Raw genomic sequence first — 15567 nt, 5'->3', positions numbered from 1 at the left:
CTTACAAATGTCTTTGACTCATTCACATAAATATGCATGCACGCCATTTATAACAGTAGCCTTGATGAGAACACACAGTGTAACTGGCTGCAAGAAACGCTTAAGAGGTTTACATTAAAACAGAATATAGAACGGTGGTTAGAAATCACAGAACAGGTGACACCTTACTCTGATAACCTGGTGATAAAAACTGTAGGGTATGATGTATAGGTTGTGGCGTTACCACTTTACTATACCGTCTGAACAGTATTCCTCAGATACTGCTCAGTTTTAGCACGACATAATACCCAAGGCAGACCACATATAAAAACTGTGATTAATCTCAAAAAAAATTGTGATTGCCTCCTAAATTGTTAGCTTGAAAACAAAGACATTTAAACTTTATTTTGTATTAGAATGTTTGTAATACAAACCTTTTCACAGTATAATTACTTCTTGTAATTTGCTTCAACTATTAAAATTCTGTCCTTTTAGCAAGACTTACAATTTAACAACTAAAATGCAGCAATCAATGGGCATAAATAGAAAGTTCAGGCCATCTGCAGAATTCCTGTGATCACAGAATGATTTTCTCATAAGACTTCCAGACACCACTATTGCTAACTCTTGAAATATATTGCTGTTACAAATCAGAAAATTGCATGTGCTGGCTATTAAACAAAATAAAGCCAAAGGGCTTTCAGAAATGCAAGAAAAACTATATTGAGAAGAACCTACAGTGGAAAAAATATAACTAAAATTCTAATTTCAATTTTTAATAATTAAATTTACTTTTTTCCCAGGTATTTGAAGCCAAAGAAGGTCTAATTGCAAAACTTGTGCTACTATAACGGCTCTGATAATCTTTTGATTTATTAATCTGTTGATCACATATAGGTATCTGGTCCCACATGAAGTCCTATAAAGACAGAAAGACATTCATAAAATCCACGAACACTAGTTCTATTGCATGACTGTGTCCAGAGTACTCACTAAAAACAATTCTTTTTCACAAATTGTCTGTCCGAGTACCTAATTACGTAAGTCCACATGTTTTAAAATCTCCATACAAATAGAGTTTAAGGTACAGATGAAAGGCTGTTGACAAAAGATGAAGTTACCAAATAATATTTCTATTCAATGTAGTACAGAACAATGCCTAGTTGTCTAATGAACTAATGGAAACATTAGGTAATCTACATATATACATCATATAGGACAATTCCATGTGGCCTTCATCAGTTGCTAAGGCCAAATAAGACCTTCCACAATACGGCCAGCTGCTGGTGCCAACCAGCTACTTTATAGATACCTTCCACTAACTATGATAATTATTCCAGAATGTCTGTATCAACATACAATTGCATCCATCCTATATACTGCCAAATAGGCTCAAGCTGCTAAGGCCATTCTTCTAGCAGTAATTTAAGTATTGTTATAGAGAAGAAAAACATTATCTATCATACAGACAAGACAGGAAGATAATGTCCAATAGCGTGCTGTAAACCAGAATTTCTTAGTAGTAGCACACATGTAAAAAGCAAAACTTGTCCACCAACAAAGAACAAAGCAGGGAAGACTTTGCACTGATATTTAAACGAATGATATACAAATATATCACTCAGACAACAAAATGGCCTCACCATGCAATACTGCTTTTTTTAAATAGAGCTAATATTTACTTCAGACCTACAGGTTACTACATTAAAAACCCACATAGAGCAGATGGAAAGGCTGCTTGCCAGCAAAAGAAAAGATTAAAAAAAACCCTCAGCCTTTTAAAAGCCAGTTGAACTGTTGGAAACAACTGAAAATTAAAACCGCCCACCCTCTGCACATGTATTCTTGATGGTCCCCAAAGGCATCCATCAACAACTCCTCTGCTAGAACTATGATCCCTAGCACACCTCAGGAGTCACGGTAAAAGAGACTACATTATCATTGCCCACAGTTCAAGTAAAGGGGTTGAAGTGGATGTTGCTTTATCCTGGAATCAATAGGGGGGTTTTGTTTTAATTACTTTCTAGGGCTCAAGTAACGGAGAACATATGGCTGCTGTTTAAGATGTTAGAATATAAAACTGCAGCCTGTATATGGCTCAGTGTAACAGGGCTTCACGGTATCTTTTCTGCTGTTCCAGTCATAGGTGGAAGCTTGTGGTCTATACAGATCTACAAAACGATGCCAAGAGAATAGGGACATGATTTCACATCAGTTGCCCTGTTTGTATAAATCTGATAAAGGTGAAAGAATTGTGTAGGTTTTTTTATTTAATAATAAACTGGACATGTGGCATAATTTTGCTTCTTTCAGAAAAATCCAGTTCATTATTAAATATCTGTCTATGAATGGTAGATGCACTCTCAGCATTAATTAGCAACACAAATTGAAAACACCTATCTTCCTGTAACTTCAGGAAGACTAAAACACAAATTTTCTCAACCTATCAAAATGCACAGTCATCCTTTTGGACAGACATCGCTCCAAGTCTCCTCTGTCCGTTTTAAAAAAGGATAGCTACGTATGAGTTATATTTCTCACTTCCTAAGTACTTTCCATAGGACTTATTACCATAGGCAGCCACCACAACAGCCAGCTATTACAAGTTGCATTTGTAATACAATGAAAATTGTTTCAAAGTATTAGAGTAGCATAATTTCCAACATTTTTTTTTCTTTTTTCCTTTTTTTTTGAGGGGGCGTAATTTCATAGCCAATGAAAATGTAAAGCAAATAAAACCATCACGAAATTGTTAACAGCATGATTCCTATTGAATGATATCTGTTAGCATTAGGTTACAAGGATTTCCTTTTTTGAAGATAGGTATTAGAAAAGTGAAGCTTACCTGCAGAAGCACTGTGGAATCTCTCCTTGACCATACAGAGGAAACAAAAATGGTGTATTGCCATAGCGGCCAAGGCACTGAAGAAATTTTTTTGTTGCCTGAAGACCTTCAAGAGTGCTGCAATCAGCCTCTGAAACCATTGCAATAGAGTGAAGAATGAAGTGCTGCAAGCTGGGTGTTAACTTCCGTGTTCTTAAGAACTGAGCAAATGTACTGTTCTCGTAGTCTAAGGAAAAAGTAAATTTAGGTAAAGGGCATAGTGTAACATTTGTATTTTCTCATATGCTTCAACTTAAGCAAGTACTTTTGTATTTATATAAACAAAAGCAATTGAGTTTTTCAACAAACATATTGCTGAAAATGGATAATACAAGTCAATGAAAGTTTAAAAATTTATTCCCGGAAAGTGAGTTTTCTCAGGAGACAGAAATATCGCTCCATTAAGAGATTCCAAAACAACACAAACCCATTGTATGAGTCTCCAACAGTTTAGAAAGGAACCTCTAATTATGGCTTGATCTATTCATTATGTTAGACTTGATCTAAACCCATTTCTCAATTGTGTGAGAAAAGTGAGAAACTGTGGACAAAAATCCACAGAGGTGCCTTAGGATGCTGTTCCTGTGAATTACCCAAAATATTATACCTGAATGACACCCATTCAAGAAGAGTACTGCTGAATCCATACTGATATGGTTAGAGTGTATATTTACGCGCAGAGAAGCTATTCACATAGTGTCTTAATCCAAAGATGAGAAGGCACAACATTTATTTCAAACTGATGACTTGCTCATCCATACCAAACAAGTATGCATGAGACACAAAGACAACAGGGATAAGGAAGCATATCCCCCCCTTTAAATTAATACTATTGCTGACACATTTTGAAATTCAAAGAAACACACTGCAAAAAAAACACTTCTGAAAAACTTCAGTCATCTTAATAACCAAATGATTTTTTTTTCCCCCAGGAGAAGATTGTATTTAAGCAATAGCATACTTGCATACTACTCAGAAATCCGCTCTTAAGCTTATTTCAGTCATGGATAAATTCATAGGTAATTCAAAAATGCTTCCATCAATGCTGAGACTAGTATTACCAAGCGATATATTCTGTTCAATATTCAACCACTGTTTTATTACAAATGTCTCTTACTACCCTTTGTACAGCCATGCAGCAAGTCATAAAATGACAGGGTTTTTTTGTTTTATCGTTCTAAAAAAATTCTCAAGTTCTTCCTCACTTCAGACTTCTTACATAACTCCAAATTTTACAGAAAAAAGCTTTAAAAAAATTCTTCACTATCATGAACTCTCCCTATTAAAAGTCTGCCTTCCCACAAATGTAATGATCTCACCAAGACCAATTTTAAATTTCTGAAGTCTTTACATTAGACTAATCTGACTCAAAATATTCCCAATTACTTCCCAGGCTATTTTAAAATGTAGGAACAAAATCTGTTTAACTACCTCTGGAATGAAAATAAATCTAATGTCATTTAGGTACATGAATCAATGAATTCATTTAAAATTGATGTGGCGTCTCCTTTTTTTACTTAATAAATTTTCTAAAAACCAACTATAGTCTCACTCTGAGCACCTTCATTTCTTCCATCAACAGCAAACCTGAAATTACTTGTAATCTATAAACCACTTCAGTCTAATGAGTTTTTCCCCCTTCAGGATTTTCTGGAGTTCATCACAGACTTTTTCTCCTAATCTCAACACATAATTTTCAATATTGACCAATTCTCTCTTGCGTATGTTTGAACTAATTTTTCTTTAATGTTTGTACCTAATCTAAGGGTCTTGTTCAAACCAATACCAGTATCTTAGCAATTGTTTCTTTTTAACACTAGATTCTTTCAAAAATACTGCCTAGCCAAGCTACTGTCAAGCTACAAAAGCACCAATATGCTTCAGTCTGAAATGTACGTCAGTAGCTTAACTATTCCTCTTTCCTCATTATTTCTTTTTGACAGATTTTTCTTTTTTTGCCTTAGTTTACTTTTAGACTCCAAGAACTGAGAACATCACTTCATTCTTTGTAGCCTGAGGTGCATAAGCCCAAAGCAGAGAGTGGGTTTCCATCACCTTCCTTCTGTTAGCCAATTTTCCTCTTTGACCTGATGCTCATTATTCCTTGCACATTATGGCTCAAATCTGTTCAAATTTTCTCTCATCTAAATAAGCCATCAGTTGATAAAGGCACTTTGAACTTGCCCTCTGCAACTAGAAGGCATTAAATTACATTTACTTTCAAAAGTTAAAAATTCTATTTTCTTAATTTCTGATTTTGTGGCACCATATTGTGAAGATTTACATATTATCCAAAAAAACGGAAAGGAAAAATCAGGTACATCACGCCATATTAAAAAATCCCTGGGAGGGGGGAGGAAACACCTAAAAATTACAAAAAACATTTTGCAACCTTGCTGTAATATGTAATTTTGCTGTTGAAGAAAAATGTAAATAATAAATGACGTGGGAACTAGAAGAGCAAGTGCTTAAGTAGAAGAATTTAACATTGAAGTAAAAAGGTCACAAAAAGGTCAAAGCATACTTTGAAAATGAATCCATAAAAATAAATTGTGTGAAAACACAGGAGAGCTATCAAAGTTGTGCATAACTGAATGAACTCATAAGAAGAGAGTGTACACTGTTCAACGAAACACTACCTTGGTATTCATCAGGGTGTTGTTCATAGTCCAAACAAAATGTCAAAAATTTCATTAGCATTCTCTTTTCCACCATAGTGAGCTGTCTGCTGTTAAAGACATCTGCTCTAGAACAAGGTACCTGGAAAATATTTTTTAATAATTTCAGATAATTTCCATAATCTGGATAGGAAAAGCATCAAGCAACACTATAGTCTGATTACCTAACAAATATTTTAAATTACTACTTTCTATTATAGTTATTTTCTTTTATATTTCTTTCCATTATCTTCTATTATAACTATAATAAAAGTTACCAATTTTCCACAATAAAAATATTTTAAAATCTTTTAAAGCCTCTTCCCCTTTTTATTTCCCTTCAATTTCACTTCCATCTCTGATTGCAGAGTTAATCAAAAGAATTTGTATTAATTAACTGTGCCAACATCTCCTGTTGCCATTATCAGACCAATGACTTCCCTTGTTAAGTAGCAGAGAAACAATTCAAATTCCTAGCATAGACTTGATAACCTAAAACCTGTGAATCTTTAAGAAATAACTGTCAAGTTGATCATGGTCTAAATATTTGACATGAGGCGAAGACTTATGTCAGTAATTTACTGGACTGCACATTCTTATTTTAGCTTTTTTTTTTTAAAATACTTATATATAACACATAAAAATCCAGAAATTAAACAAAAATCAGAATCTTAAGGAAAAATACCAGCTTATTGTTACAAAACTCTCAAGAAACCAATTTCAAGTTTCTTGACTTTAAAAGATGAGATTAAACATATGCAATACATTATTTTACGATACCTGTTCTACTTTTCCTTCTCGAAAGGCAAGAATTCGTGTCGCATTTTTGAATTCTGCATATCTGCTAACGTTCGACTTAATCAGAAGGTCAATTAACAGACCTCGGGAGTAAAGCAACTGCACAGTGAAGAAAAAAAGAAAATGGTGAGCAAAGAGAAAGTGTTTATACCAAAAGAAAACAGTGATACCAACAGTATTGATTTGTAAGGTGTTTTCTTTAAGTATTTACAAGTACACACAGTGAAGTAAAATCTGAATAAAAGAACATCAAGATGTAGTATGTGCAAAATAATATTAAATGAACTGAAGTGACCATGCAAACGGAGGAGACAAAGCAGTCCACAGGAGAGAAAGGGAGAAGGTGTCAGCGTACTGCTCATTTAGTTTTATTAGTCTGGGAGTCATAGCTCAATTTTTCGTATTGTCATCTTGGATAATTTCTTTGTATTGTATGCTATACATCCTTGAAAACCATATTTTACAACCTTCATTTCCCAGTACCAGTAAAGTACATGACGCTGTCTTTGTAAATCACCACTAGTTGTTTCTTAAATTACCTGAAATGATAATGCCACATTTTCTAAATGTAAATTCCTTAAACCCCCAGTTAAGGTTTAGTCATATTCTGTTATATTAATTTATAAGCTACAAATAGATTATGAAATACTGGGGACAGAAATGTAACTATTTACAGAAGACGTATGTCTGAATTGAAAAGCACTGGAGATTAGTTTAAACATGCTTCAAGCCTTGTGGCCCTGAGTAACAGAATTTGCATGACAACACAGAAATTTTCATGATAAAGGTTTACTGGAACACTAACGAGGACACTATGAGAAAGTCTGTGTCCCAGTGCCAGAGAGAAACCAACGTAAGTTACTAGTCTTGCCTTGATGACTACTCTCCTGTCAGAATTTCTGGAATTCATTGCATTTAACACCATGTAAAACAGTGGCACAGAATAAGTATAAAAAGGATACAAAATAGTATTATCTGCTTAACCACTATACAGTGACTATTCTTTTCATGATGTCTTTCCAATGATGCATGAAAGAGGTATCTACATTTGGAACACAGAGACAAAATTTGAAATAATGCATTTTGTAGTGTCTCCACAAAGAATTTAATAAATTATTGAAGAAAGTTTTTTTCCAAGTTTCCAGAGATACGAAAAATCTTTTCATGCAGATTATGAAAAATTAAGCATTCAACTTTGAAAAAACTTCCCATTGCAGAGTACACATATAGTCTAAAGCACAGAAGTTAAGAAAAATTTCCATTTAACTTGAATTTGCAGGGCCATATCCATATACTGTGAAGTACGTAAAAGGCAGAGTTCAAACAGTATAACAAATATGTCAGACTAACAGCTTCTCCTCTAAGTAAAACGCATGCTTGTAGGAATTCAACACAATAACAACTAATTTTAGTCAGCTTGTATATTATGGATTAACTGTAATTATTTTTTCTTTCCAATAAAATTTATTACAATTCAGTGCTTTAGTCGCCAGAGAACCAAAACTAGTATAGAGAGACAATGAGAGTTTCACAGGAAAATCTAAAACCCAGGAAGCACTCCAACAGGAAAATTACTTTTCATTTTAAAAACATCAAAGATCTGTATGTAAAGTGATTTTCCTTGTTTAAAAACATAATTTTTTAAAATGGTACTATTTAAAAAGAGCGATTTTGCAGATATTACTTAAATCTACTTTTACGGACATATTTCTGAGTTATGCTTTATGGTCTCTGCTTATAAACAAACACTAAAGAGCACATATGAAATAGCTCGTTTGTTTTAATTCTTGCTTACTTTTCAAGAGTGTCTTTTTTGTCTCAAAGGCACTGTGTCAGCCCCCCACAACATTCAAGATTTTTTTAAAATTCCAGCATTTTAAGAAAAGGAAAATGTACTTATATGAAAAGAGTCATTCAGTTCCTACCTTAGAAACTAAATCAATATTAAACCTTCTGCCTTCTCTAACAATTTGGGAATATGTAATTTTCTTTGGTTCTTGGGCAGAAATTTCTGAGGGTGCAGCTTCAGTTCTTCCCAATTCCAGAGCAGACTCGCCAAAAGCCGCACTCTGAGAACTTTCATTCTCAGAAGTTATTTCCATATCATTCCCTTCCATTGCACTTCCTGGCTCAGTGCCTGTAGCCTTTTCTGGTTCCCGGCTCTCTGCCTCCGGCAAGGCGCTCTCCATTGGTGGGTGCTCTTTTTCCGACTCCTGAGCAACCCCCTCAGCACTAGAGGCTCCAAAGACAGGCAGCTTTGGCAATGCACCAGCTTCTTCAACATCTTCAGCTGAATCCTGACTGATTAAAAACACAAGGGGAAGGGGGAAAAAAGTTTTTCAGAGAGTCTTAAAAACTTGTTTAAAGTTTTGAGTCAGTGCCAGAATGGAAACCTCAAGCATTTCTATGAAAAGCATTAGAATTTCTTTATCCTGGCCAAATCAGGTGTACCACCCACTAAAGAATTCTGGTTCTTTGACTGCAAAGCTATAATTCAAGAAGAGGATTTTTACTGAGGAGAAAAAAAAACCAAACACAAAAAAACAAACAAAAAATTGGGGTTCTTACTTTACACGGTCTCAAAAGATGGAATAAGCTTAAAATGAAAATCACAACTCTCATGGTGAAACACAATACACAGCTACATAAACAAAAGAAATATAATATTTTAAAGAAGAAACGGTAAAGCAATTTGATTAGGTTTTTCCTATGGATTAAAAAAACCCTTTGAAATTGAAATGCAAAAATGCATTGAAGTCATTAAGCTCAGATATTTTAAAAACCAAACTCACTGAAGAAAACAGAAGTGCTTTATATCACTGAGACTGCTTTGCATCTATTATCATAGCAAGTCCGTACGAGAAGTATTCAATTTTGACCTGAAGTTTAAGTAAAACTTTCAGATTGCTTTTTCAACTCCCACCTTGCATTCTGATTAGTTGTTCAAGTAACAGCCATACAGAACAAAGTTCCCTCATGTAGCAATGTTATTTTTATGCAAGTGTTACAAATTTGTGCATAGTAGATGAAAGCAGCCAGTCAAAAAGAGGGACATCACCACACAACATTTACTCTGTATAGTCCATTTCCTTTTCATGACACCATTCTTTAAAATTCCTCTTATAAAACAGACCTCCACTTTTAATCTCATCTACTCTTTTTATCTTGAACTTCAATGACATCTACCTTAGAAACTAGTACTTTTGAACTTAGAATTTTAGTTTATACTACCAGCTGAGATGAATCAAATCAATGTCATTGTAAGTGAAAGGAGTTCAGCAGTAATTTCACACTATCTTTTTATCTTTTTACCACAAGCCATTAATGCACCGAATAAACAACTTAATCTTGGCTGAAAACTAATGAACTATGATTTTAAAGGTGACCTGCAAACGTACAGTATGAAATTTCAATAACTAACAGCATGGTTAAAATTCACCGAACAGTAAGGAATTATTCAGTATACATATAAAAATGCTCCCTCACACATCTGTAGCCTTACAGATGGAAGCAGGGAGCAAGATTTCTGCTAAAAGAGGGAACAAAACCCCTGTATCCTTTAAAAGTTGCTCCTCACTTATGAGCTCAGGGAGCTCACATGGGCTCACAAAAATAAGAGTTTGGAGTAAGTCTCTCAGCTTGTGCACAGCCACCAGGAAGCACTTATTCATGAATGGGGTAAAATATTGCCCTGGGAAATACAGGAACTGCTACAAGGAAGCACTAATGAAAGAAGTCTGTTTCTGTACATTAATTATATCTTTTTGCTTCATATTGCAAGCATTAAATAACTATAAAATATCAAAGATAGGTAAGTACTTTGTCAAATGTTTTTTAAAAAAGTAACCTTTACTAAAAAAAAACAAATGAAAGAATTAAATTTTGGGGTTCTGTTTGGATTTTGGGGCTTTTTTAGAAATTTGAAACATGGCGTTTGTGAAAACTGCAAAAGCTATTGCCATTAAACCAGTAACTAATAATGAAGCTTTTATTTAACCCATCCTAAAGCTTTTTATAACACAAAAATTCAGAGGAAATTTTTCTTTCTACCTTCTCCCAAGCTCAATGTACAGTTCAATCTCATTTTAAACATAATTATTACTTTTTAAATCAAAATAAAATTTGGATTCACAATACATTGTCTTTTTTCTATATCACTCTGAAAAAGCAGTGTAACAGAAATTATATATTTACATATTTTAAATCTCTATTCAATTCCCATTAATGAATACATAAATCTGCATGATTTGCAGCTCTACACATTTTATAATGAAAGCCTAAAAACTGTATATAATCTAAATTCATGACATCCTTCCTATAGGAACAAATATCCCTGAATAATGTAAGAACTGTCTATAAAAATCACTCAAATTGAACTTTTGGTCAGACAATTCTTCTCCTAATTCAGAAAAAAATAATACATCTGCAGATAAATTGTTGTGTAAATTTAGAATATTATCTTCCACCATTCATCAATTAATGGTACTAACAAAGGAATATCTTAAAATGAATGTGTCTTATTAATGCCTTGTAACAGCAACCCCTTCAGATAGGTCAAATGAAAAATTGCCAACCAGCTGGTTAATTTATTCAGCACAGGTGTTCACTATTTATTTTTCAGCCATTTGCCTTTTTTCAATACAGCTTGTTGTAGACACAGTATTCTTTTCCTTTGATGGATGCACTTTGTTCTAAGGCCATTCATTTCAGATTTGCACTGTGTATATTATACTGCTACCCAGCTGTTTATTCTTTCAAAATAAATGTCTAATGGTTACTTCATAGGAGTTATAAAAGTTAAGCAAAAACAACAGAATCTAGCCAAAACGTGTAAATTGTCAGAAACACAATAATTGACTCTCAGAAAGTTTTAAGTTATTTTGGAAAACTTTTTCTTTGCTAGGTTTATTAATCTTACCATTCTTCCTTGTGTGTTTTTGGGTTTTTTGGAGACAGCATTGTATTGCCAGGCTAAGTTAAATGCTTAAAAGTAGAATCTTCTATTTTGTCCTGACTCAAGTATAATGTTCACTTCTACGAAGTGTGAAATCTTCGTGCTAGGGGACTCATTTTTGAGCCGGCCATCAGTCAATATCACATCTTCTTAGGAAAATCATACGCAAAGTTAAGAAACTATGAAAGCTTTAATCTGATTTAAGACTGGTTCTGAACAATATTTATTATGGCAAAAGGATTACAACTACAATATTCAAGTGATACTGCTTTAAAACAAGCACAACATTTTATCTGCAATACAGTCAAGCAGCCATTACTGTGCAATATAGAACTTCGGAATATTCTGAGTCTGTGACCTTCAGATTGTATTAGTACAATTCACACTTTTTTTTCTTCTTCCCTACTAAGATGTTTACAGAAAGAAATACATGTTTCTATACAAGTATCTGTCAACGTTTCATTCAGCTACCTATGATATTATCTAAGGCATTCAAGGTTAAACTTACGTAACTATCCCAATGGACCTTTCAGGAATTCAGAACAGTGTTCAGCTCAGTGCAAAATCCAAAAGATAAAAATGATAAATAAATACAAAGAAATAGTTCAGTTTTCAATTGAGGCCCATACAATTTCTATTCAGTATTACTCTGCTTATGTGCTATTCAAAATTACTGCTTCACAAGGTTACTTTTAAATGTTCCTTGATTTTCAATAATATGACATTGTGAAAAGCTTACCTTCTGCATGACTTACATATAACAAAGTATCATACTTCCATTTAAAAATCTAAACAAGAAGTGAAATTTGTATTCTTAACTTCTGCTAATGCAGACATACCTCTACAAATACCTAACTAAAAGCTATTTACCACATACTCAATCCTAAGATGGTATACTCTTTCGCACATGCTTATGCCACAAATATTCACTTAAGTAAATGTGTGTATTTCAAACCAAGCATGTGTTTTTTGCATGTTGTTTGTAAAGTAAGAGCTAAGTTACCTTACTTCAAAAACAGAAAGAAGGTGACAGCCCAAAAAGACTAACTGTTAGTATATTACCAGGAGCCTTTGACCACGCAATTCCTTCTAAAGCATCATGGGTAAGCACTGTTTAATAAGTAAATTAAATCCACTGAATTTAAAAACGACAAAGGGCAAATATTACTCTATCATTTTAGCACAATTAAGTATTTCATAGTTACAGTACTACTGTCCATTTGTGTTCCTGTTCTTGTGTACTTACTTTATTTTACATGTACTTAAGAGTTTAACTTTTTTACTATGAGAATAGCAGTTTTAGCCAAATTAAGAATGGAAAAATTTAATAGATGGTAGTGCATTAACTACCTACTACTACTAATACCTACCAACACAACACCTCTCTTTTCTACTCAGAAGTAAATTACCAAGTCACAAAGTTGGCCAACAAATTATATTGCATCCAGGTAAGGTCATTTAAGAAGAATCAGCTAGCTTCAATGAAGTGCAAGTGATTTCAAAAAAAGCACAAGGACATTAAGAACATTTTAGAGCTCATGGTTACTTTTTGAGACAACATGCAATATGGTAGCATGGTGAAATGCTTGAAGCCAAAAGCACAATATGATTATTTACCTCTGGGCATATAAAATCATTTGTATATTTATACTTACTCGCCAAAACAGAAATCTTCTACATGTTGAATAGTTTTATCCTTCTTGCTAAGAGAAATAACTTCTTCATTCTCAAGGATCAGTTTTCTCCAGTCTTCACATTCATTATTGATATCTGTCTTTTGCTTACAAAGAACAATTATAAAATTACATTTTGTACTGTGCTAGCTGCTTTTGAACTATAAATATCTATAGTCCCAAATAAATTGTTGTACCATCTTATATTAAAAAAAACCCATCTTAATTGTCTTAATGTTTTTTCTATTCAGATTTTTTTGAGTTAAAGTAGTTAGAGCTGGTTACTTTATTATAGCATGCCAACATTTGCACTACTTTACTAGCTCTGGTAATGTGAAAATGCAGTGTTAAATTAAATAGAAGTTTATTAGTAGAGAGTTGAATATAACTTTGAATACAATCTAAAAGACAGGTTTGCTACAGCCAGGTTAGTTCCAAATTTTGTGACAAAACTCTTTGAACAGAGACCATATGAAAAAATACAGCAATTTGGATATTATATTAATCTATCCACATTGCAATCTCTACATCATATAACAGAACCCTAAGAATATTAAGTTCTGACATTGAGCAACTCCACTGATTACACCAGAAGGTAGCACTATGTAATAAATAGGCATGAGACTGAACTGAAGAAGTTCCATCTTCTACGGACCAACAGGCTCATAATGCTTCAGTAAATAATACGAACATCCATTTGCTAATATAGTCCAAGTGCTCAATCTCCTAAATAAATATCCACTTCAGAAGATTTCTAGTGGACTGTCATGAATTAGATAAACTTTGGTAATTGAAAAATACACTATCGACATTAATCTTTTTGTCCTGGTAACAGGACAATTCAAGGGAAGGATCCAATAACTACCCTTCTCAGAGTTAAGAAGAATCAGCTGAAAGCACAGAAGAAAAACAAAAGGGACTGAAACATCAGAGAGCGGAAAATAATCAAACAGGAAATGGAAAAGACCAGATTATCATTTACAGAAGGTGCTGGGAAAGGAAACTAAACAATAGTGTAGTTGCTTCTACATAAATTCAGGAACCCAAAAAGTATGACTGAGCACTAGACTGTTTGGTCTCAGATAATAACATTAATGAACTAGGCATATCAGAATCTTAGCATGCTAGGCCAGACGCTTAAGTCTTAACCAGTGAAGTTGGAAAGTAGAAACCTCCTTCATTTGTCAAATTACCAAAAAGAAAGAACACTGTGATAATGTCTTGTAACAAATTATGCAAACAACCAAGATTTAATGTTAAAGAACATTAAAAGAAGTCATTTGGGTAATTTTTACCTGATTTTCTTTAATCCAGGACAATAATCCTGAAAAACTAAAGCTGGCCCAGTTTCCACCATAGTAATTTCTCCTGCAAATAAAAAACAACAGTGAAACTTGACGGACAGATAACACATAGCTTCTTCAGGTTTAAAGAAAAAGCAACCAAGTTCGAGACATTCAAAATATTTTCCATGACGGATTTCACAGAATATAAAAATTGGTATAATATTTCACAACTCTTAATGAGATGCAAAATTTCCATTTTCACTCATTTGGATGCATCTATGACTAAATAGACTATAGTCCAAAATCAAATTATTTGGAGGGCAAAAAGAATAATGCTGAGAAAAGCACATGGGATGCTATGAGTAAAAGGAAAACATAGACAATACTGCTTCTTGGCCAAGACTGACTCTCCACGCCTAACTCAAACATGTACATCACTATAGACATCTTTGCTTAGTGTGGAGCCAAGCCAACAAGTCTGCCAGTTTCAACTGAGTTCTCAGAAAAGCCAGTTCAGGTTTTCTGCATCCATACCACACTCCACAGTTTCAGCTTCTGGCAGGACCTAACAGCTTTGTCACATGAGCATAGCTATACTGTTTCTGACTGAAGCTGACTTGGAAGTTAACCTAATTGCACTGCATGCCACTTCTAAACTCACAGTACTTCACGAGATGGCTATGCAAAGGAGGGTTAAGTAAACTCAAATTGGGTCCAGACAGTAGAAATCACTTCTCTCTTATCCATTATGTGAAATAAAAGAAACTTCACTCTATTATTTATCTACTGCTTACAGAACAGATCATGTTTATTTTAGACTGTTAAGATGCTCTGGAAAAATTCTTATTAAACGGCATATACTGTAGGTGGAGCCAAAGGAACTGATTTGTACAAAATGATCATACCTCCTTCAGTACTTTTCAGTTTATATTTACCACCTTCTTTCTTGAAAAATATTAGTTCACTTCTTCTAAATCACAGAACATTAATAGTTTTGCTGTAATCAAAGAAAGCCTCTGCTCTCCCTTTTTTAAATTTTTCTATCAATATTCTCTAAGCATCAGTTAGATTAATTAGCTTTTGTTATCATGCATACCACATCTTAAATATTTAATAACTCTGATAGGAAAAATAATAGAGCAATTACATTTTAAAAAATCACTAGTTCTTGCAAAATGAAGTCATTTCAGCATTTAACTCTGCTTTCTGGCATTGTATGCTGGCACTTCAGAAACATGAAAGATACCAAAACCACCCTCCTGAATGGATATGTAATGTTATTGCATACACTCAAAAAAAAAACCAAAACAAAACAAACCCCACACATTTAGGGAGG

At 33.7% G+C, this 15567-nt stretch overlaps 1 protein-coding gene across 1 annotated transcript in view; it reads right to left on the bottom strand.

Moving 5' to 3' along the window:
- Positions 1-15567, bottom strand: part of LOC104073547 (rab proteins geranylgeranyltransferase component A 1-like) — a 70146-nt gene that overhangs the window by 34057 nt on the left and 20522 nt on the right. The window contains exons 3-8 of the mRNA XM_009573368.1: positions 14241-14313; positions 12928-13052; positions 8244-8619; positions 6301-6417; positions 5503-5623; positions 2825-3050 (exon numbers count right to left, since the gene is read on the bottom strand). Of these exons, the coding sequence (XP_009571663.1) occupies positions 2825-3050; positions 5503-5623; positions 6301-6417; positions 8244-8619; positions 12928-13052; positions 14241-14313 (1038 nt within the window). The remainder of the gene's footprint in view (positions 1-2824; positions 3051-5502; positions 5624-6300; positions 6418-8243; positions 8620-12927; positions 13053-14240; positions 14314-15567) is intronic.

Source organism: Fulmarus glacialis, unplaced genomic scaffold (genome assembly GCF_000690835.1).
Source record: "Fulmarus glacialis isolate BGI_N327 unplaced genomic scaffold, ASM69083v1 scaffold6130, whole genome shotgun sequence".
NCBI classification, from domain to species: domain Eukaryota; kingdom Metazoa; phylum Chordata; class Aves; order Procellariiformes; family Procellariidae; genus Fulmarus; species Fulmarus glacialis.
This window is presented reverse-complemented; position numbering and strand designations above follow the sequence as displayed.